Source organism: Silurus aristotelis (assembly GCF_946808225.1).
Source record: "Silurus aristotelis genome assembly, chromosome: 12".
Taxonomy (NCBI): Eukaryota; Metazoa; Chordata; class Actinopteri; order Siluriformes; family Siluridae; genus Silurus; species Silurus aristotelis.
The window spans coordinates 23,740,374-23,762,337 of NC_139585.1; the positions used below are offsets into that span (position 1 = coordinate 23,740,374).

At 39.1% G+C, this 21,964-nt stretch overlaps 1 protein-coding gene across 2 annotated transcripts in view; it reads left to right on the plus strand.

Moving 5' to 3' along the window:
• radil2b (Ras association and DIL domains 2b) overlaps positions 1 to 19,589 on the plus strand; it is a 29,326-nt gene extending 9,737 nt beyond the window's left edge. Inside the window, exons 5-16 of one of the 2 annotated variants that reach the window (XM_083556906.1) lie at positions 2,112 to 2,828; positions 2,927 to 2,964; positions 3,864 to 4,036; positions 4,124 to 4,236; positions 11,787 to 12,006; positions 12,221 to 12,393; positions 15,469 to 15,613; positions 15,798 to 15,970; positions 16,989 to 17,358; positions 17,481 to 17,581; positions 18,517 to 18,656; positions 19,271 to 19,589. In XM_083556906.1, coding sequence (XP_083413032.1) covers positions 2,112 to 2,828; positions 2,927 to 2,964; positions 3,864 to 4,036; positions 4,124 to 4,236; positions 11,787 to 12,006; positions 12,221 to 12,393; positions 15,469 to 15,613; positions 15,798 to 15,970; positions 16,989 to 17,358; positions 17,481 to 17,581; positions 18,517 to 18,656; positions 19,271 to 19,397 — 2,490 coding nt within the window. In that variant the 3' untranslated portion in view covers positions 19,398 to 19,589. Of the gene's footprint in view, positions 1 to 2,111; positions 2,829 to 2,926; positions 2,965 to 3,863; positions 4,037 to 4,123; positions 4,237 to 11,786; positions 12,007 to 12,220; positions 12,394 to 15,468; positions 15,614 to 15,797; positions 15,971 to 16,988; positions 17,359 to 17,480; positions 17,594 to 18,516; positions 18,657 to 19,270 lie in introns of both variants that reach the window. The other variant, XM_083556905.1, reaches the window with a different exon arrangement.
• The last annotated feature ends 2,375 nt before the right edge of the window (positions 19,590 to 21,964 follow it).

Sequence of the window (21,964 nt, forward strand, 5' to 3'; positions counted from 1 at the left end):
GAGCCTGTCTAAAACATGTTTCTGTGCTTCAGGTGTTTCTTTAATGCCATTTCTTTAAAGATGCTGATTTTTTTTTCAATCAGCTCACTGGCTATTTAAAAGGTTCGCACTTAGCGTGTAACGTAAGTGTACTATGGAACGTTTTATTCCATCACTGTCTCGATTCCACTGGAAAAGCACACAAAGAGATTCAGAGTGCCAGGCAGAAAGGAAAATCTGAAAATCAAAATAGCTGTGTGTGCAGAAACCGGGCTGCATATAAACACAAGGCAGGAAGCAGAGTGCCGAATGTTGGGTGACCAGAGGGTGGACACATTTCCTGACAGATTAGCTTTGTCTGTTGAGTGATTAGCACACCACGCCCATTTACTATAGACGATGTGTAGTCGGAAAAAAAACAAAAAACGATGCAGTTCAAAGGTAACACACAATGTAGCAATAAAATCACAACTTTCTTTTCCAGTTACTCATCACCCTTTATACACTATATTTAAAAGTATTGGGACACCTGCCTTTTCCAGGTATATGTGGTTTAATTCCGAAAAAAAACGTTACCACAAAGTTGAAGGCACACAAATTTCTTTGTGCACAAAGCCAGCTGCATTAAAAAAATTGGTTGGAGTGGAAGATTGTGAATGACCTGATATAGAGCTCTGACCTCATCCCTACAGTATTGGAATGAATTTGAACCCTAACTGAACCCCAAGTCTTGTTACACTACATCAGTTTCTGACTTTACTAACAGAATGCAGAATGAACACAAAGCTTCACAAGCACACTCTAAAATCTAGTAAACATCTTCCCAGAATAGTGGAGGTTTTTATAACAGCAAATGGGACTGAATGAGGAATAGGCATGTTCAAATAGCACATATTTTAAAGTCAGGTGTCCACAAACGTTTGTATATACAGTTGTACTGTTGTATAGGCTTTTTCTTTTGTTTGTACCACATTTTGTGGTTTGCTTATTCATTTATTTTATAAATGGCCTAGTGGTTAGGATGCGGCGCTCTCACCTCTGCGGCCCGGGTTCGATCCCCGCTCAGGCAATTAACCCCAGTCACTCTTAGTGCCGGTCCCAATCCCGGATAAATGGGGAGGGTTGCGTTAGGAAGGGCATCCAGAGTAAAAACATGTGCCAAATCAAACATGCGGAGGATCCGCTGTGGCGACCCCTGATCTGAGAAGCCGAAAGAAAGTTTTTAGTCTGATCGTTGTTTCTGTAACAGCACTGCTTGGACATGAATATGCTTGTTCGAACATGTGATGATTTCCATTATACCCAACAAGCACAATGGAACTTTATCTATCTAATGATGCTGTTTAAGTGTGTCTTTATTGAATAGTATGATATTTTCTCCATTCTCAGTCTAGTTTACAGAGTCACATAGGTCCAGTATCCAAATTAGCACATCTGTAAGATCGGTGTGAAGATGATGTACAATGAAGATGAAAACAAATGTATTCCATTATTTGAATTATAGAGTTAACTATAAAATGCTTAAATAATCATGGCCTTTTTTTTTTTTTACATTTAGTTTATTTCCAGGATTTATATGCACATATGATTAATTTTGGTATGTGACTGTGAGAGGAAGATGAATAACAGATGGACATAAAGTTCCTGGCTCTGTTTCTCTATTGACCGATGGAAAAAAAAGACATTTATGTCATGGGCATTTAACAGTCATGCAAAACACGATTTCTGGTGCTGTCATGCTCCACCTGTTTTTTTGGTACACCACTATGAGTGCACGTCTGCCATCAGGATAATTTGGGGTTTTTTTTCTTACAAAAAACATAAAGACAGAAGGTTTTTAAGTTTTAAAAGGGACATTTTATCCTATATAAATGAACCAATTCATGCATTGCTCAATCCATACACACTAATTAGCCTGAAATTAATAAAAAAAAACTGTAAATGGTTTTTTTAAACAAATTACTACAGTCTTTAATGAGGAACCATGTATAAAGTGGTTTTATATTTTTTTATTAGATCGATTTCTATAAAATCAGGAGACAAATCTTTAAATATTAAATGTAACTCATATCAATTGAGCTCAGATTTCAGTTATTCTGCATCAATCCTCTTTTTTCTGATCTTATTCTCAGGACTTCATCATCTACTCTCTAAATAGAAACTGCACAGTTTTTGGCTGTAATTCTGAACAGTCTGCAGCAGTTAAAGAGCAGGCCGCTGTGGATGTGACTCTTTGGGCTCCTGATATCCAGCCACAGCACTGCTGCATTCAGAGACTCCAGGTCATGACTTCTGACCCTCAACAAGATGACAGGAAAAGACCAGGAGTCACCATTCTGAAGCCCTTCCACGGAGCTCTGGTCAAGAGGAACGGAGTTGTCGTCAACCAAGAGGTGGAGCTTCATTCGGGGGACGTCATAGGCTTGGGCGAGGCTTACCTCTTCATGTTTAAGGATCCCAACACAGACATTTTGGGAAACTCTCCTACTGGATCTCTTTCAGTGCTGCCTGACTCACCAGAACCACATCCTCCAACATCATTTCCTCTTTATCAGACACTTATGCTGTCTACATCCGAGGGCTCAGGAACACCCTGTGCTCCAGAAAGCACCTTGCCCTGTCTGAGGGACGCGAACGGACAAGAGCTTGTTCTCTATTTTGATGTGGAGCACAAAACACAGGTCCTGGAGGAGATATTTAAACAGTTCAGAGACCGTGAAGACCTGCACAAGCTCACCCCATCTTTCCTGATGTGTTTATGCCTTCAGCAATCAGCCACACACTTTCCTATGACAGACCTGCGACAACTACTGCTACATTTAGCCAGTGAGGTTCAAGTAACTGTATTGGTAAGGTCAGGTTGTTAATAGAAAGTAGATTGTATGCAATTCTTTCGACGTCTTTATGGAAGTTTTCTTGTTTTTTGTTTTGTTTTGTTTTTTTACAGGAAAGGGCCAAGGAGCTTGCAGCTATTCACTCTCAAATGTAGGTCTTTTCTTCACAGTTTTTGGATCTAACATGCCCTGACTACACTTTTAATACATTTTGAACTTTCAATTGCCCTTTTTAGCAGTGATTCACTTTCATAGCTTGAAATATTTCCATTTTTAAATGCGTAGATTTTTTTGTATATTACATTAAGCTTTGAACACATCAGAATGTGATTTTATTTAGATTCATTGCGATTAAAAGAAAAAATGGTCCAAATTTATTTCACCGCCCAGACCCTCATTCACCCATCAAATCTTGTCCAGTACAGTGGTCAGGGTCATACAGAGGTTTTCCAAGACGGGTTCCACTCGGAACAGACCTCGCAAGGGTCCATCAAAGCTGCTTCGAAAAACACCCGCATGAGTGCTGCAGCATTGCTTTAGATGGTAGACCATAGTCTGTTTGCAGGCCGTGGCACTAGAAGGAGCTTCTGTCCCCAATACAATTATTTACTTGCCAATAAAACCCATGCTGACTCTGATTTTGATACCATAAATGTTTTTTTCTTTTTTTTTTTAAATGTATCAGAGACTCCTTTAACAAAAGCAAGAAAATTAAATTCACTATGATTCACTATTCACTATGATTACACTCTGCTTAAAGACATTTTGCAGTGTTTATGTTTTGGATTGCTTGGTGCTGTGGATAATTTAAAAACCTTAAAAAAGTCTTTCAAGACAAGAATTGCTGCATATCCAGGAATCTGATGAATATTCATAGATATGATAATGAGAAGTCTGGGCTAAAACTAAAAACAGAAATCCAGAAAGCTTAACTAAGAAACTAAAAAAGTGCTGTGGTTTTATTATCAAAAAATAATAATATTGATGCGTTTTATGATGCATTTCAGATTTCATGCCTGAAATATCTAAAAGTGTATATTCATTTCACAGGGAAAACATTGACCAAGTGGAGCTTCAACCAGAGAACCTTCTGAGAAGCCTGCAGCCGCTTGTCCTTTGGATGGCCAACTCTATTGAGCTCCTTCATTTTATCCATCAATCAGTCCCTTCTTTGTTGCATGGGATTTCACGAATGGAGGAGGAAGAGGAAGAAGATTGCATGGGTAATTATTTTACACGCATGTACAATAATAAAAAAGCATCGTTAATGAAATACTTCATCGCTGACCAATAATCTCTGATTCTGAAAGCTGTGTTGGAGCTGCGTTTGTCCACAGTGCGTCCTGCCTGCGAGGAGGCCATGACGGTCCTGGAGGAGGTCGTTATGTTTACTTTCCAGCAGTCTGTCTATTACCTCACCAAGGTCAGTGTGTGTTCTGTTTTGGTGTGAAGTGCTTGTTAAATAACCCCCTGCCACTCCGGCTTCTGTGTATAATAGCCGCCTGTTTGTATCACACAGGACCTCACACAGTTTTTTGCAGGCAATGAGAGTGGTTTAGAAAAATAATCCTGGGTTTACTTTAGCGTCAAACACCGTGTGAGTTTGTTTTGCATCTCTCCGGCTGGAATGAATGAGAAATTATCACGGAGCCGAGGTTCAGATCGGAGGGCAGCAGCGTTAAAGCAGTGGCATTGTGTATTGGATAAATGTGACGCATTCATATAGAACTAAGTAATTCATCATTTTAGAGATTTTTTTGGACTGCTTATTATTTTGATATGTTTTGAGAAATCACAATTTTGAGAAGAAAACATTTTTGCTCACGTAAACAAATTCACTCAGATATTTTACATTTTTTTGTAGCACTAAAATTTTAAGTATTTATTTATTTCGCACACTGTCTAATATTATTAACGTTTTTAACATATTACTATTATTAACAAATTCACATGTGTGCTTGTTTATTTTTTTATTTATATGTACATATCAATTTCAATTTACACTGATATATTGTATATAAAATGTTATTAAGTTTTGTGGAATTCAAATAATGTAAAGCCTAAGTAGCATAGTATTGCATTGAATTATTAACTGCAATCAGGTTATAAGTTCATATTATATACTTTTGCTATAATTTTAAAATGCTGAACTGCAGCATGAGTATAAAATGCACTTTTCCATGAAACAATGTAGTAGTCAAGCGGAAGAACGTGCCGGAAACCGAAGTGCAACAAACAAAGGTTTTAATGAAAAGCAAAAAGGCAGAGGGCAGAAAACGGCGAACCAAACAGAAAATCCAGGTTTGACTAAGCCAGGTGAATGCAAAGCGCAGCAATTCCGTAGAACTTATAAAGTCTAGCAAACAACAGTAATCCACCACTGAACTGGATATCCGTAGCTTGGGTAGTCCGACAAGGTTCTTTAGCATAAACTGTAGAACGGACAATGAGCTGGTGGGGGAACGGAGGTAATATAGGGTGGCAGGTTGATGAGTGCCAGGTGCAGGTGGTTATTAGGATGGAGAGCTACTTGGAGTGATAGGTGGGTGTGGCTGGTGGATCCCTGACAGTAGTACATTGAGCAGCAAATATAAAATATATACTATTTGGACAAAAGTTGCTGCCTATATATATATTTGGTATGTGCTTTTTTGAACAAGCAGTTCCACATTTTAGTCCAAATTTCCTGTTCTAATATCCTCCCCTCTTCTGAGAAGATGTTCCACTAGATTTTGGAGTTTGATTGTGGAGATTTGTGCTCATTCAATGTTAGTAAAGTCAGGTTTTGATGTAGGTGAGGTGAGGAGGCCTGTGGTGCAGTCAGCATTACAATTCATCCCAAAGGTGTTTAATATGGTTGAGGTCAGAGCTCTAAAGCAGCCCATGCAAGATCTTTCACTCCAAAACACATGTAAAGCGTTTCTTCATGGAGCTGTTTTTGTACCATGTTATACTTAAAATTTCCAGCATGATCCACGGATCTCCTAATTCAAGTTAATGGAAAACTCCTTTCTTCTGTGTCTAAAGACTTTTTTGTGTTGTGTTTTGGGAAGAACTGTACATGGATGGAAAAGTCAAATGTTCCACATATTTTAGCCACACTTTCTTTGATCATGTGCAAATATGTAAAAACATATGGAAATATTTTAAAGTTAAAGGCACTATTAGTCATTTCTCAAATGTGAAAATAATGAGAATTCTGAATGTGTTTTGTAAAACGGTGGATTCATCGATTTCCATTACATAAATCCAAGACTCTATGGATCTAATTGACTTGTTTTTTGATATCTACTTCAAGTATACAGTTTTACATTCTTTAAAAGGTCCAGCATTTCGTTTATGAGGAAAGGCAAGAACCTTGTAAAAGTCTATTTTAGTCTTGTTTTGTTGTAATAAAGTACTTGTTTGACACGCCTTAAAATAAAGGAAGACGTAGTGTATCCTGAACAGGACATTCTCTAGGTCACACATATCCAGACACTAAGTAAATTCACTAGGCATTTATGTAGTCACTGTTTATATTGGCAGACTCAGTTGGACATAGACATCGTTAGTTTCCTTTCTTTCAGTGCAAAAAGTGAGATTTCTAATAATGTATTCCTGGTTTGTATTCATTACTAGGCCTGGCTGCAGCGTACTGGTTAAATTAGCGAAGTATGTGTCTTATTCGACGTCAAAAAGGCTTCCTTTTTAATTACTTCAGGATTTGCAGTTGAACTGTTCATTGTGGCCAGTGGAAGGTGGGCAATTCTCCAACTTCCTTACAGCCTTGAAGCATTAAAAAATCCTTTCCTAATGTTCATTCCGCCTCCTGCTTTTATTAAATACAGTTTAGAAAACCCTTATCGTTATGTAGAAACAAAGGGAAAAAATCTGGTTTAACACAACAACAGGCCTAGAATAGATGTAGCCCATATGCAGTGACTGAAGCCTCGCAGTCTGAAAACAAAGTATTCTGAAGTACTGTTACTATTGAGAAAAGACATTTGTGTCACAATAATTTGAGCGTCAAATTAAATAAAATCCTATCATTTGCCTTTGGAAATATGACCTGACTCTGGGGAGTAAACAGGGACTTTATAAAGAGTACCTGCCTGTGTTAATTGCTAAAAAAAACCTTGTCTTTTGATTGTCCAGAATAACTATGGCACACCCTTCATTCGGAAACTTGTCCAAGTTCCCTTTTGGAAATTTCCTTCAGGTCTTCTGTCTCTGGGAAAATCTGAAATCCTCTTTGGTTTCTGGGACATTTCAGCTCGTTTTTTGCTCTTGAAATTGATGTGCAATGCGAAGATTTCCAGAGTGTGAGATAGACTTGGTCTGAGAGAAGTGTACTTGGATTTGGAACATTGCTCTCATCTGAGAATTCCTTCTACTAAATCATGAACTTGGCAGAGCATTGTGCACCAAATGCACTGTGGAATCAAAATCCTTTGGCCATTTTGGCCACCTATTTAACCCTGTATGTTGGATTAATCAGTAGCTTGGTGCAGGAAAGTTGCAGCATCTTAAAATCAGGATGCAGGAGTGTTACAGTTTTCTGTAATAGGAAAAACACCACACATCGTATCTAGTATCTGTTTTGCCATAGGTTTCCTCCATATTATTAGTAGGAAATTTGAACAACAGCATACAATTTATAGCTGGAATAACATTTGTCTAATTTGTAGCCCTTTCTATCTAGCAGAAAAAGGAAGCAGCTGCTGGTTGGCTTAGGAAAATAAAAGCATGGTATGTTTTTGGGTTTGCAGTTCCCACACGAAAGAACGCAATCATGGTGGGGTTTCAGAAAAAAATAGTCCGGTCTAAAAAGAAACAGACACTCTTTGCATTTTGCAATATAGAACTAATAAATATACGTACCTATTCATGATAAATAGCTGCCAAACCGCTACAAACTATTAACTTTTTTTTTGTACTTTTGGGATGAACAATTTCTTCATTATTTATTGCCAAAGCACCAATCATTCGCATATATGATGGAAACAACTGCCCATGGATTGAACAAAGGCAGCGTTGTCATGTCTGGGCACACACAAAGACATGTTGAGTTGGAGAAAGTGGGGGCAGCACACAGGCCTGAGTAAAAAGCTTGTTTTTTTTTATTTTATTACCAACCCTCTCTGAGAAATCTTCTCGCCTTCTGATAGAAATTGTAAAAGCCGGCATGTAGTAGACAAACAAATATATGACATCTAAGATGTATACCACAGTGTTACTGAATTGATATTAATTTGCTGTTTTTTAATGTTATTGTGCCAAACACTTCACATGAATAGATTCAAATGTTGATATGGTGACATTTTCTGTCAGGAGACATCCAGCATTTTGGGAGGGAGTCCCCAGTCTCAGCCATTTGTAACAGTCTGAGGTAAAACTGTAACTTAAAATCTTTATTCCTCATGGTTTCACTGTAACGTGCCATAGAAGAAGGCCGATTCTAAGCTTCTATTCACTACGAATAACAGTGCATGGTTTCCTTTGGGTTTTCTAGATTACTCCTGCTGCCCAAAAACATGCAGATAGGCAGATAGTCTATACCACATTTCCCCTTGTGTAAATATGTGTGAATGGTACCCTACTATATTATGATCTGACAGTCTCTGGATCCACCACCAGGATAAAGCTTTTGGATATGAATGAAGAAATGGAAAAGAACAGAAAAAAAAGACAGTTTTATGAGTAGATATAGCGATTGTTATACAGAACATGACTAATATACACAATCAAGGGTCCTGTAACATTAATGAGTACAAGAACTACCTTGTTTCAAACAGTTTACAATATTATAATGTAATTATACAGTGAGGAAAATAAGTATTTGAACACCCTGCTCTTTTGCAAGTTCTCCCACTTAGAAATCATGAAGGGGTCTGAAATTGTCATCGTAGGTGCATGTCCACTGTGAGAGACATAATCTAAAAAAATAAAATCCAGAAATTACAATATATGATTTTTTAACTATTCATTTGTATGATACAGCTGCAAATAAGTATTTGAACACCTGAGAAAGTCAATGTTAATATTTGGTACAGTAGCCTTTGTTTGCAATTACAGAGGTCAAACGTTTCCTGTAGTTTTTCACCAGGTTTGCACACACTGCAGGAGGGATTTTGGCCCACTCCTCCACACAGATCTTCTCTAGATCAGTCAGGTTTCTGGCCTGTCGCTGAGAAACACGGAGTTTGAGCTCCCTCCAAAGATTCTCTATTGGGTTTAGGTCTGGAGACTGGCTAGGCCACGGCAGAACTTTGATATGCTTCTTACAGAGCCACTCCTTGGTTATCCTGGCTGTGTGCTTCGGGTCATTGTCATGTTGGAAGACCCAGCCTCGACCCATCTTCAATGCTCTAACTGAGGGAAGGAGGTTGTTCCCCAAAATCTAGCAATACATGGCCCCTGTCATCCTCTCCTTAATACAGTGCAGTCGCCCTGTCCCATGTGCAGAAAAACACCCCCAAAGCATGATGCTACCACCCCCATGCTTCACAGTAGGGATGGTGATGGTGCTTAAGTACAATAACAAAGTACATTTATTCAAATGCTTTACACCCTGTTCATGAGGGTCAGTAATAGCGACAAGTCGTTCATGAACGATTCCTTCATTCTGAATGAGTCTATAATGTGACTCAGAAGAACTCAAGTCACGTCAGTGTGATAGAGTAGTCTCAAAAAGTAATTCGTTCATTTTCTACTAGAATGAGCAAAGCATCGCAAGATCTCCGTAGGTTATGTACAGGAAACAGATTTGAGTAGTTCATCTCTTCTAGTCCGAGTCATTCGTTCTTTTATCACGTGACTCTCAAAGATGCTATGAAGGTGATTAAAGGATTAAAGAAACGAAAGAACTAAATGACTCCATGACTTCATTTTGATGAACGAGATTCAAAGTACCAAGTCACTAAAATGATCCAATCTTCCCGTAACTAGTCATTTAAGTCATTATATTTAGCAGGACGTATTAGAAACGTATCTGTAGTATGAAGCTTGTACTCAGTTACGACTATCAGAAATTAATTTTTGTATTGATTTCCAGTTGATGACATGTTTTTGTGGTTTTAAAATGCTTCACTGTAGCTCAGTACATTTGAAAGTATGATGTATAATGAAGACCATGAAGAATGTTGCAACTGTGACACCTTAGGCTATACAAAACCTCCTGAAAAATCGCTTTAGGTCAAATTTGTCCATGCCTCATATGAACTATGGATCCTTGTATCCTGGGATGACTGTATACCCACTTTTTGATGTGTGTCAGAATGAAGGGAGGAATAAAAGAGAGGAAAGGAAGGTTGTTAGATGTAACAGATTTTGTTGTTGCATGTTGGAGTCTCTCTGGTTAATTTGATCATAAGGGCCACTAACCAGGTTAAGCGTATCACACATTCGTTTTTAACCTTTTTTGGCTATGCAGGTTCCAGAAGACCTTCTTATCTCTGTCTAGGAGGAAAGAGGAAGCCCTGAGGTTTTGCAAATTTCATTGATAAGGATTAGACATGGTACACTTTGCTTTGCACGATGGAATTTCCGTTGTGTTCTGTTCTTGTTGCGTCAGGTGACTACACTCGATATTGTAACTGTGCACCTAAAACTTTTTAGATAATCACAGCCATATAATTTTTTTTTTACATTTTCTCGTATATTGTTTTTACATTTTGTAAAATAAAAACATACACTTAAACTAAAAAAGTTAAAAAGATTAGGACTGGGATTTAAATTTGATTGTGTACTTTTTTTATTCTAAACAAAAAAGAAGAAATTAGATTCATCCCCTGGGTCAGTAACACATTTGGTTGCAATTACAGTCTTCTGGAACATATTTCCTCAGTTTTGTACATGCCTATACTCCTCACTATATAGGAATTAATGTCAACTTTTATGTCATGGGTTTCCTTTTTGGTGGTTTCCCTCCCACCTCCTAAAAACTGGATGTAAAAGGAATGGCTTGGCAGAATTGAGTGTGGGAAAGTGGATATGAATGGGGTTCAGGGTGTAGTCCTGCGTCACACCCAGTGTTCCTGGGATAAGCTTTGGCTCCTGATTAGGATACAGTGGTTACTGAAGATGAATGGAAAACATTTTGGGGTACTGTTGAGATGTAATATAAGATGAGTACTGTTTTAGAGATGTACCAGTGCCAGTTTGAAAAGAATAGAACGTTCTATATACACCTATCAGGCATAACATTATGACCACCTGCCAAATATTGAGTTGGTCCCCGTTTTTGCTGCCAAAACAGTTCTGACCCTTCAAGCATTAACAACATTAACTTCTTCAGCAATTTGAGCTACAGTAGTAGAGCCTGACCACTGCAAACTGGGAACCCCCTACAAGAGCAGCACTTTTAGAGATGCTCTGACCCAGTGGTCTTTTCAAACTCGCTCAGTTCCTTACACTTGCCCATTTTTCCTGCTTCTAACATGTCAACTTTGAGGACAAAATGTTAACTTGCTGCCTAATGTATCCCACACACTAACAGATGCCAACATGAAGAAATAATCAGTGTTATTCACTTCACTGCTCATAATGTTATAATATCATGATGTTATGCCTGTTCAGTGGATGCTGTTTCTTCTTATCATTGAACATTTAAAGGTTTTGGCAGGGAGGATATGGTGTCAAATTGATTGCTCAGGAGCACCAGGTTCCACAACTCCAACAGACTGTATTAGACTGTAGAAAGCACATTGTTCATACTCACACACTCCAGTGCTCATGATACTTTCACTCTCCAGTGTTTGTATTGTTTTTATGATTTATATTTTTGTTACGCTCTTGGTTCACTTATATAAAAAATGTTTGTTCGAAGATTCTTCCATTCTGTAAAGCTGCTTTGAGACATTGTCCATTGTAAAATTGTTGACACGAATGGGGAGAGTTAATTTTTTTTTTTTTTGCTGAAATTCTGAAAACCTGCTTTAGACATAATTTGAAGATCTTGTGTATATTATTGTATATTATTTTCCTACACAGCTCCTGTACCCAGTCCTCCCCAGCCTGTTAGACACTAACCCTTTTTCGGGGAATGGCCAAGTTCAGATCTCTAATGAAGTTGCTGGTGTGTTGGACATCTTCACGAAGACACTGAATCTCATGAAAGACTACCGTGTACACCCAGAGATTTCCAGGCAGCTCTTCACATATCTCTTCTTCTTTATTAACGCCTTCCTTTTTAACCTGCTCATGGAGAGAGGTAAAAGTCTTTCATTCAGTGCAGGTGGTCTCTAAATACTGAGACTAGTCTCTGTCTATCTTTATGTAAACTTTGCGTTTTTTCTCTGTCACTCTTTACAAGTCTTTGCTGTTTCAGATCTTTTCAAGACATCATTTCCAATGTTCCAAATATGTAAGCAAGCTGGTTATCTGAAATTTGTTAATCCTGACACCTGCATGATGTTTGTATGAAGGATCAGGGGGAAGCTTTTATCACTGGTCCTGTGGAGTTCAGATTCGTGCAAATTTGGATGTGCTGATAGACTGGGCTTACACAGCAGGCCTTGGAGAACTGGCACAGAATCACCTCCACAAACTGTCCTCTGCTGTCAATCTGCTGGCCACCACTCGAGAACATCTGCTGCAGGTCAGAGACCCTTTCTCTCTCCTAAGTGTGTGTGAATAATTTTTGAATCAGGTGATTATACACAATGCAGTAGACTGATTAAGCTTTATTATGAAGAAAACTAAAAGAAAGAATAAAATATACAGTACAAATTAATACAAATAAGTATGAATTGGCTTACATTGCCAGTAGTAACCAATTTGGGACACGTGACCAAGTAATGAAGTGATTTATGTGTATGTACAGATAAAAATTTATCTTTATAATGACACACTATATGGTCAAAAAGGTGTGGATACCTTTCCAAAAGATTAGTCCATGCCTTTTGAACATTGTCCCAATTTGCTGTTATAATAATCTCCACTCTTCTGGGAAGAAGTTCCAAATTTTCTGTGTGTATGGCACTATAAATACAGATTTCTTTAGATTTCATTAAATAAGAATATGAAATATCATGATTGATTCCAACTTGAGTGCGTTTTTGAAATTGAAATTAGACAGTGTTGCTTTGGACCCTCCTGTACAACCCAGCTGATGATCCTAAATTCAAACAGAAGCATTTTTTCAGACTTCGAAACACTTTCCCCTTTGCTGCGGTGCAACTTCTTGAGTACACACAACCCCCCTGTAGTGTCGTCATCTGAATCCAATTTTTTATTGACCGTCTTTCAACATTATCCATATAGACATTAGGAATTAGTGTTTTCGTCAGAAATAATTAACAGAGAGTATTAACCATTAAAGGATTACGACTGGGGAACACAAAGGGTCATTCAGTCCGGCAGATAAAGATGACATGGCGGATAAGCCTTGCCTACATGTATCAAATAAGTTTTTTCCCCTTAATTCTGTAGCATGGTTCATTGTTTGCGTGTGAATGTAACCATTCATGCAGAACAGCACTACATTTTATACTCTCTAAATGCTGTGGCTCCTTCTGGGGGGTGTGGGGGGTTTGGGGGGCGGGGGAATAGCGATATTCTTATTAGTTGAAAGTGATCCGAGACGTTCACATGCAACTCAGGATTTGGTAGATGCAGATTCTGGTCAGACTTTAAGTGTAACTCTTAAAGCAAATGCTATTTGCAGATAAATCATTTACACGTTTTGCCACTTTTACAGACCTTCATATCCAATGCCAGATGCACACTGTGAGATTGTTGCTTGTCAGACTGTACGAACACTATCCCCATGTCACACTGTAGGATCTCAGTCGTCATAATGTCAGACTCTACGACAAGCAAAAACTGACTCACACAAGAAAAAGACTCATCCAAAGTTTTACGCCAACAATCAGACCCGTGTTCTCTCGCTAACGGTAGCTAGCAACAAACAAAAACAGCATTAATTTTGTTCGTGACTTGCCTTGATATTAAAAATACAATAGTCATCGGGTTCAGCAATCCTATTGGTTCTTGGTTTGACAGTCATCGTAGGAGAAGTTACACTGCAGGAAAGAGTCTTCTGACACTGCCAGAATTTCATCGGGAAGAGAAAAAAATTATCGCAATGGCCATCAATCGGCTGTCGGTAACCATGTCAAATCAGCGATCAAAAACTACAGATATTAGCCTTGGATTAAAGGAATCTTTAAGGATTTTCTAATTTTCTCAAGTTTGTCTCAGGCAACCAAGTCATTGCCAAAATCACACAGTGGTTTGCACCTGGCTTTATTTGCTGGTATAGCTCAATAATTTCAGTAATGAAAGGCAGAGCAGAAACACAAACTAAAAACCAGTCACAATCAGGGTCAGTAACAGGAACAGGAACAGATACAGATACAGGAACAGGAACCAAATCCAGAGCAGGCAAGGTGGCAAGAGTATTCTTAGGGACTTTGGAAGCCAGGGAGATAATCTGGCCCTGAGCTAAAGTTTTGGGTGTCCTTAAATACCGGGAGGCGCAGGAAAAATGAGAAGATGGCCGCCAACACAGAAGTGCGCGCCTTGGAACCGGAAATGCCCGCTGTGAAACCGGAAGTGGGCACATGTGCCTGGAAAATCCTGACAGTACCCCCCTCTACGACCGTCTCTAGACAGCCTTGTTTTGTCCAATGTCTCGGAAGTAAGTGGCGGCAGACTGAAGAGACAAGGACTCGCAACCCGCCCCACCCGCCGGCGGGTGGAGGGGTCTGGTGAAGGGAAATACTGGAGAGGCACAAAAAACCTGTGGCACGAGGAAAGTCGGGTGCCAACGGCGGACATGGTGGGACTTGAGGCGAACGAGCCTCCAGGTGGCTGCCCCAAGCACTGGACGGAGCAACGCCTGGAGCAACCCCCTCTGCAGAGATCTAAGGTGGAGCGACCTTGGAGAAACCTGGGGGTGGAGCAATGTAGTCAGCAAGGATTGGGCGCAGATCGGCTCCCTCGCCGGGACTCTGGAGTTGGGCGGCGCCCTCGCCGGGACTCTGGAGCGGGATTATATTATGGTGCAGTTTAAACTAATTAATCATCAGCAGGATTAGTGAGTCTTGAAAGATCTGCAAAGCATTTTCTAATCTAGTGGCCACTGAAGTTTGAGTTTAAAAAAAATCTAGCCCTCGAACGATATTCTTTATCTTAAAAAGTTTACTGAGTGCATGTGCCAGGACTGAACATTGTTGTCTATGCATCAAGATGCGAATCGTATCTGCCTCAGTTATGGAGGCCGGTGGTCACAATCCTCAATAGCAGTGAGTGGTTTCCAGTTAATGAGAACTTCATTCAGAATTAGGGAATCAGTATGGATCAGGAAAGCAAAAGGGGTCGAAAGCTTGAAAGAGAGAGAGAGAGAGAGAGAGAGAGAGAGAGAGAGAGAGAGAGAGAGAGAGAAAAACAACAGATAATTAGGAAGGCTCATTGGCATGTAATGGTTAAAAGCATAGTGCCAGCCAGGAAAATTGCAATATTGGATTTGGTTCTGGTTTCTTCATATCAGTGTTTTTTTTTCCATGACAGAAATGAACTCTGCTCTCACATAAAAACAAATTTGCTCACCTCCACCCTTTTACTTAAAAAATTACCTCCCGCAGACAGATTTCGACAGAAAGGATGCGCCTTACAAAATTACAAACTGTGCCTCATTCGCTTAAGTAACTCCATGTGTTTCTTGGTTCAGGCATCCTGGGGTTCTTTGAGAACAGAGTTTTCCTCACTTCGGCCTGCTCAGCTTCACCATGTGCTGAGGGAGTACAACCTACACCGGCCCTGCCCCTCTACATGGACGCCCTGCAGTGCAGACGCTGACGCTGCATGCCAAACTGGTGAGAAGCGTACACGCTGACCTTGATATATGGTAGGGAAATTACTCTGCAGTAGCAGATTTGTTGTCAGACTGACATAGCGAACATCAAGAACTTTTCTGGGTCAGTGTTTCAAGTAAAAATCCAGTCTGTAGCTGAATTGTTCACATGTGAACACTCGCTATATGCTTTTTCTGTCCTCCAGGTGATATTCTGGAGAACTTTGACGAACACCCGCCTCTCGTCCTGCCCAGCGATGGTTTTCAGCTGAACTTAAAAAAGCCTATTGAAGATATAAGCCTCATTAGAGAACTCGTGCAGCTTCAGGCAGTCATCAAGACATTTAATGTTGGAACATCGACTGCACAGTGTGCTCAGGTAAACAGTCATATTTATTCATAACAACAGCGCACTCTAGATTTATTGCTAACATTAGGGGTGTCCCTGACTGAGGATTTACATAGTTAAATTGTCAATTCTTGTTGACTGATAATCAAATCGTGTGTGTGTGTGTGTGTGTGTGTGTGTGTGTGTGTGTGTGTGTGTGTGTGTGTGTGTTGGGGGCAACACCAGGCAGTCAAGTGGGTACACAGCCCACAGAAACAACTTTTTGATAAAGCCATAAAAACTGTCAACCAAAATGGCACGATCCTGGTTTCATAACACCTTTGTGAAGATTTGACTGTGAGTTCGGTAGTTGAATTAGGCTCCACCTATCAGAGCACCACATCTTTGACTATTTCGGGGGTCACACCTACTACCCACCATAAAAATAATGTTGCAAATGTTTTGCTAGTTTGCTTGTTAGTACATATTCTTAGGGATTTCAAGTCATTTTTCTACAACAAAAATGAAAAGCATATTTCATATTAAAAAACAAAATTGTAATAAGATTTTCAGTATAAAAAACTGTACTTTATCCTGATTAGAACAAAACAAAGACCTGCAGGAGCCAAATCTGGCAAGTAGGGTGGACGTGGAAGTGAGACCTTGTGGATCGTTCTCGGACGATCATCATGCATATGTTTTCAAATAGTTCCGACATTTTCAGGGGTTGAGATCGTCTTCCTGATCTCTTATCGTCTTCCAGTGATGTTCTTTCTGCTCAAAACACCTCGAACTACTCGTTGCAGTCAATAATGACGGTCAATAAAGTCTAAATTGCTGATTGTAATTGCAACACTTTCTCTTTTTTATTTATTTATTTTTAGCTCATCAGGCCTTATAGAGAAATATGATTACAAACACATAGCTGCTGTTTGTTCATCTATGCACATAATCAGTGGCCTTTAAATCCTAATTCTCTTTCAGATTTAGGATTAATCACTAACCCTGCCCTGGCTATAACCCACTGACTGTTCTTGCAATTGAAAACTTCTAATTATCTGTTGTGTAGTGTGAATTTCCCGAACCCCTGGAAGCCAAATGTACCAAAACAAAGGTTCTTCCAAAAGCCCTAATGGAACAAGGACACGCCCCATTGATGCTGCCTAAGAACTGCGATTCTTCCACTTGTTCTTCAGTATCTGGAGACGAGGGAACCTGTGAAGTTCTTCTAACCCCAAAAGTAAAGGCTCTGGAGCTGCAGGACAGAGAGGTGAACCACAATGGAGGAGCGAAGCGCTCAATGCGGAAAAGCTCCTGCTTGCTCACGCCACCGAACACACCACTGAGCTCAGAGCGGATGAAACCAGAAACCGAACACCAACATATGAAGATCCACCATCACACTTGTCAGTGCTGTGATAGACCAAAGCAAGAAAAAGGTGAGATACAAAGCTGCGAAAACTAAACTAATTGCATACATCTGGTGAAGCTCGAGATGAATAATTCAGCAGTAATGAATGTTGCATTGATAAAAAAGGATTAAATCTGGTTGAATCTGCAGGTGGATGTGGAAGACACGATGAAGCCGGCGATGATGAAGTGTTTATGGTAAAGCTGCTGAAGGGCCCTGAAGGACTAGGACTGTCTCTAGTGGATGGCTTGGTGAGAACTTTGGTAGATCATCTTTAACTTAGTTCCTTTAAAGGATTTTTCGCTGAAACAACTTTACCCATTGTCTTCTTTGTCAAGAATTAGCAAGCTATTTACATCTACAAGCTAATTACATCTTCTCAATCACCTAGCCGTTTCAGTGTCCCACATATATGCATTCATTCACAGTTTGGGGCATTTAGCATAGCTAAATCACCTAATGTTATGTTTATGAGAAGAATGAGAAAACCAGAGAACTTTAGGGAAATGTACATGGACACATGGTACATGAAACACCACTAAGCACTGCACTGGCAGTAACCCCAGCTCAGAAATGACTCAGAATTTACTCAGAAACACTGAGTCACAAATGCTTCATGCTACGCTACTATGTCACCTTACCTCAATATCTTTACACCTGTGTTTGGATGATGCTAAAGAGCCATATATCATTAGTTTTCAGCTTGTTTTGCTTCTGACTAAACATTCTTTTTTTTTTTTTTTATTGACTGGCCAAGTTTAAACAGAATTCTGCAGCTACTTGAGCTTCTTGTGAGGATTTTGTCCACTTTATGTTGCAATCAGAGAAATGAAACCTTTGTCAACCCCACCCTCACTCCCAGTTTGTTTGAAAAAGCAGCACTTTGTTATTTGTTATGTAAAGGGCGCCCCCTCATGGCATTCTACAGACCTTTTTTAATGGATCTGCTAATTATTTGATATCATTTATTTTTTATATTTTATATAAAATTAAACAATACAATACTAAAATTTAGCTGCATAAAAATAGCATAATTCACTGAAATGTTCAAGTGAGACGACCAGATTGCTTTGATGTTCTACACAAGTGTTCCTAAGCATTTTGACACATCATCTGCAGTTCTACTCGAGAAACTCTGGATGGAATCTGTGAAATAATATCCAATTTATTCTGTTTTTTTATTCAGGAAACTCCAATGAAGACGAATGGGATTTATGTTAAATCTGTGATCCCAGGGTCTCCAGCAGCTCTGAGTCAGAGGCTGAGGCCAGGCGATCGTCTTCTAGCGATCAATGGCGACGGATTGGTCGGCTTGGACTACCACACGTGAGTGGGTTTAGACAAATATATACGTTTAAAGCAAAATGAACACTACATGGACAAAAACTTTGCGGACACCAGATACAAAGATCAGCATGTGCTTTTCGTTTCCATTTCCCGTTATAATAACCTCCACTCTTCCGGGAAGATGTTCCACTAGATTTTGAGGTGTGTTTAAGGAGATTTGTGCTTAATCATCCATGAGGGTATTAGTACAGTCAGGTATTGTCACCAGGATAAAGGTGAGGTGAGGAGGCCTGGGGTGCAGTCAGGGTTCCAATTCATCCCAAATGTGTTCAAAAGGGTTGAGATCAGAGCTTTATAGCAGACCACTCAAGATCTTCCACTCAAACCCATATCTTCTTGTAGATATTTTGGATGGAAGAGGTTTGGGTCTTTTAGTTGTAGTGAAGGGAAAATTTCATGCTACCACATCCAAGGACATCCAATACAACTGTGTGCCTCCAACTTTGTGGTTACAGTTGGAAGAACCACATATGGCTGGAAAAGTCAGGTGTCCAAATATTTCTTGTCCATCTATTGTATGATTTAATTAACATGAAGAATTATACATCACTGTAGAGCCTAACACAGTGGTTAATATTTTATTTCATACCTAGTGGCAGGGATCTCATCCAGAAGGCAGGAGACCAAGCACAGTTGCTAGTTGCCCGGACTGTAAGAACTCAGGAAGACCTGACACACCAGTGCACTTTGACACAGTTCTGGGAAAATGCAAAGATTTGATTCATCGTTTTAAGCCATTTTTTTTTACAATGTTTATTACATGACTGTTCTTTTTCTATCATTTTTACATCATTTTCTGTGATCTTTTTGTTTAACATATTCGTAGCAAAAATGCTTTTGTAATTGATCATTGTGCCTAAAAACACATTTCATTTGGAAACAAAAATTAAAACAGTAAACTGGCATGAAACATTTCTTAATTCTTGTTGCTGTTTTTTATGGTTGTAGGAGTTGAACACTTTTAATCACTGTTCCACGTTCTTTTCCTCATTCAGACTCAAGATGTATAGTATGAGGGGGAGATGATTCGGGATTATCATTGAGCAGGAACGACAGAAAATGAAAAATAGAGAGTCAAAAAACGAATGTATTTAGAAGAAAGTGCCATCGCTTATTGCCTTCTTATTCATTTTAGAAGCCCAAAGTAACTACTCTACACATACAGTACATCCAGAAAGTATTCACAGCACTTCATTTTTTCCACATTTTGTTATATTGCATACTTTTTCCAAAATGAGTTAAATTCATTATTTTCCTCAAAAGTCTACAAACAAAAACCAATAATGACCAAATGAAAGAAGTTTGTTTGAAATCTTTGCACATTTATTAAAAAAAAAAAATCACATCTACATGAGTCTTCACAGCCATGACACTCAAAATTGAGCTCAGGTGAATCCTGTTTCCACTAATCATCCTTGAGGTGTTTCTACAACTTGACTTGAGTCCACCTGTGGTAAATTCAGTTGATTGGACATGATTTGGAAAGGCACACACACCTGTCTATAGATGATCCACAGTTAACAGTATATATCAGAGCACAAACCAAGATATGAAGTCCAATGAAATTGTCTGTAGACCTCTAAACCAGTATTGTACCGAGGTGCTGATCTAGGAAAGGGTAAAGAGTCATTCTGCAGCATTAAAGGTCCCAATGAGCGCAGTGGCCTCCATCATCCATAAATGGAAGACGTTTGGAACCACCAGGACTGCTCCTAGAGTGGGCCGCCCGGTCAAACTGAGCGATCGGGGAAAAAGGGATTTAGTCAGGGAGGTGACCAAGAACACGATAGTCACTCTAAAAGAGCTCCAGCATTTCTCTGTGGAGAGAGAAGAACCTTCCAGAAGAACAACTATCTTTGCAGCACTGGGACACTGGATAGGATCAAGAGGTAGAAGAATTAAACAGTTTAAAGTGGCATCATTCATGAAATTCTGCTCCAGAGCGCTCTGGACCTCTGGGGGTGACGATTCATCTTTCAACAGGACTATGACCCTAAGCACACAGAGAAGATAAAAAATGGAGTGGCTCCTGGACAACTCTGTGAATGTCCTGGAGTGGCCCAGCCAAACCCAGACTTGAACCCGATTGAACATGGATGATGGCATCACAGGAAAAAATGGCTGTGCACCGATGCTTCTCATCCAACCTGATGGAACTTGGGAGGTTCTGCAAAGAAAAATGGGAGAAACTGCTCAAAAATAGGTGTGTTAAGCTTGTAGCAAGCCAAGATTTTTGCCTTTCCCCTGTTTTTTCCCTCCTCTTGTAATATGACATGGCAATATTTAAGGTCACTAAGGGCCACATGTTTTTGTCTACATCCCCCATGTCCTAGGAGTCTATGTACCTAGAACTAGTCTATATACTATATAATTAATATAATAATAATAATAATAATCATCACCATCATTATGAAAATAATAATATACCTTAACATTTAATAAGTATATTAATCTTTTAGTGGCCATAACACCAAATCATTATTTTGGTTAGAACATTGATACCCAAACTATGGCTTATGGGTCAAAGTAGGGATCAAAGTCCCTTTCAATCTTCGTTACTCATAGTCAGAATGTAAAGAAAAGTTAAAGAAATGTTATTTTATTTTACTTTAAGTTTAGTTTAGTAACTGATGTTAGATTTCACTAGAAAAACTGAAACTGATTTTTGATGTCTCTCTTTCTTTCACTGGACTAAAAGAGTCAACTCTTGCTGGAACCGAATCAAATCCATTTGACTCATTGAAAAGACTTTGTTTTTATCCCCGAGGTTGGAGCTGCAAACCGTACAAAAATCAGAGGTTGCAAAAGTACACACATCCTTCACTTAAGTAGAAGAACAGATAATGTTTGAACATACTCAGGTAAAAGTTGAAGTACTGACTATACTTTTTTACTCAAGTTAAAGTTTGGGCTCTGACATGTACTTAAGTAAAAAAAAAGTAGTCATTATTACTACCTGTTTTGTGTCACGCTGGTAACTGGAAGTCACGTCATATTAATATTAGGGCTGTCAATCAATTAAAATATTTAATTGCGATTAATCGCACGATCGGCATGAGTTGACTCGCGATTAATCGCACGTTTTTTATCTGTTCTAAATGTACTTTAAATGAATTCTTTCCAATTTTGTTTCACTCTAATCAACATGGGCATGGACAAATATCGATGCTTATGTGATGTATGTTTATTATTCGTGAAACCAAACTCAACATAGAGCATGAAGTCAAAATATTCTTGTAAATGTTTTAAAGTAATGATGGTGTTTTAAATGACGTTAATTATCAAGA